The 905-nt window shown below is 44.0% G+C and overlaps 1 protein-coding gene across 1 annotated transcript in view; it reads left to right on the forward strand.

The window, feature by feature from the left end:
* The first annotated feature begins 279 nt into the window (after positions 1 to 279).
* Positions 280 to 905, forward strand: part of GOLGB1 (golgin B1) — a 74,232-nt gene continuing 73,606 nt past the window's right edge. Inside the window, exon 1 of the mRNA XM_012732857.1 lies at positions 280 to 324. Within this exon, the coding sequence (XP_012588311.1) occupies positions 285 to 324 (40 nt within the window). The 5' untranslated portion in view covers positions 280 to 284. The remainder of the gene's footprint in view (positions 325 to 905) is intronic.

Raw genomic sequence — 905 nt, forward strand, 5'->3', positions numbered from 1 at the left:
CTCAACTTCTGTCTGAGAAAATGGAGCTTGCAGAAGCAGAAAGAAAGTTATTTTCCCACAGCCTGCAGGAAGAAATCTACCATCTTCGGGAAGAGCTCGAGAAAGCAGGTCAAGCCCAGGCTGCAATACAGTCCAGGTACAATGCTTTGGAGCAAAAACACCAAGCAGACATGGAGGAAAAAATCACTCACATTTCCAACCTGCAGTATACTGAGCAAGAACTGCGCTCTCTCTGTGATGTGCTGAAAGATGAAAATTCAAAACTCCTTCAAGAAAAGAGTGAGATGGGAGTTCATTCAGCTCAAGCGATTCAGCATCTGGAAGGTGAGTATTTGATTTCTTAGAAGTCCACTGGTCTAACCCAAGTGACTGCTACTTTAGAATTTCAGAGATCTGTTAATGATATAGTCTGTTCAAACCAAGTGAATCAGTAAAAGGATGAAGAAGGACATTTCTGCTGCAATCTTTGTTGTATTTCTCCTGTTTCTGTCTGAAGTTATAACCTGGTGTCCTGTTATGTTACTGCGACCGCATTGAAAACGGTTGACAGTGCTGTGTGAAACATGACCGTACTGTGAAGGACTGAGTGACTGAAATGAATAAGATTTGAATTAATTTATAGAAAACACCGGCCAGATCTCAGTCTTAATTGTGTGAGGTGATCCTTCTTTTTAAAGGTGATTCTGAATACATTTACCCTTTAAGAAGATTTAAAGAAAAGTTGGGCCTCCCTTATGGTATAGGAGTTAACGTCTCCATGCTATCAGGCTTTCACCAGCCACCGGTGCAGCAGACCTCTCCTGTCTCGCCCGCCGCCCCCCCTCACTGTGTATTTCCGTACATCTGCCTCTTCTGCTCCCCATTCTGTCTCTGGTGAATCCTCTCCCCTCTGCCGAACCTCTGGC

The sequence above is a fragment of the Condylura cristata genome, unplaced genomic scaffold, assembly GCF_000260355.1.
Source record: "Condylura cristata isolate star-nosed mole 26May11 unplaced genomic scaffold, ConCri1.0 scaffold00003, whole genome shotgun sequence".
In the NCBI taxonomy this organism is placed as follows: Eukaryota; Metazoa; Chordata; class Mammalia; order Eulipotyphla; family Talpidae; genus Condylura; species Condylura cristata.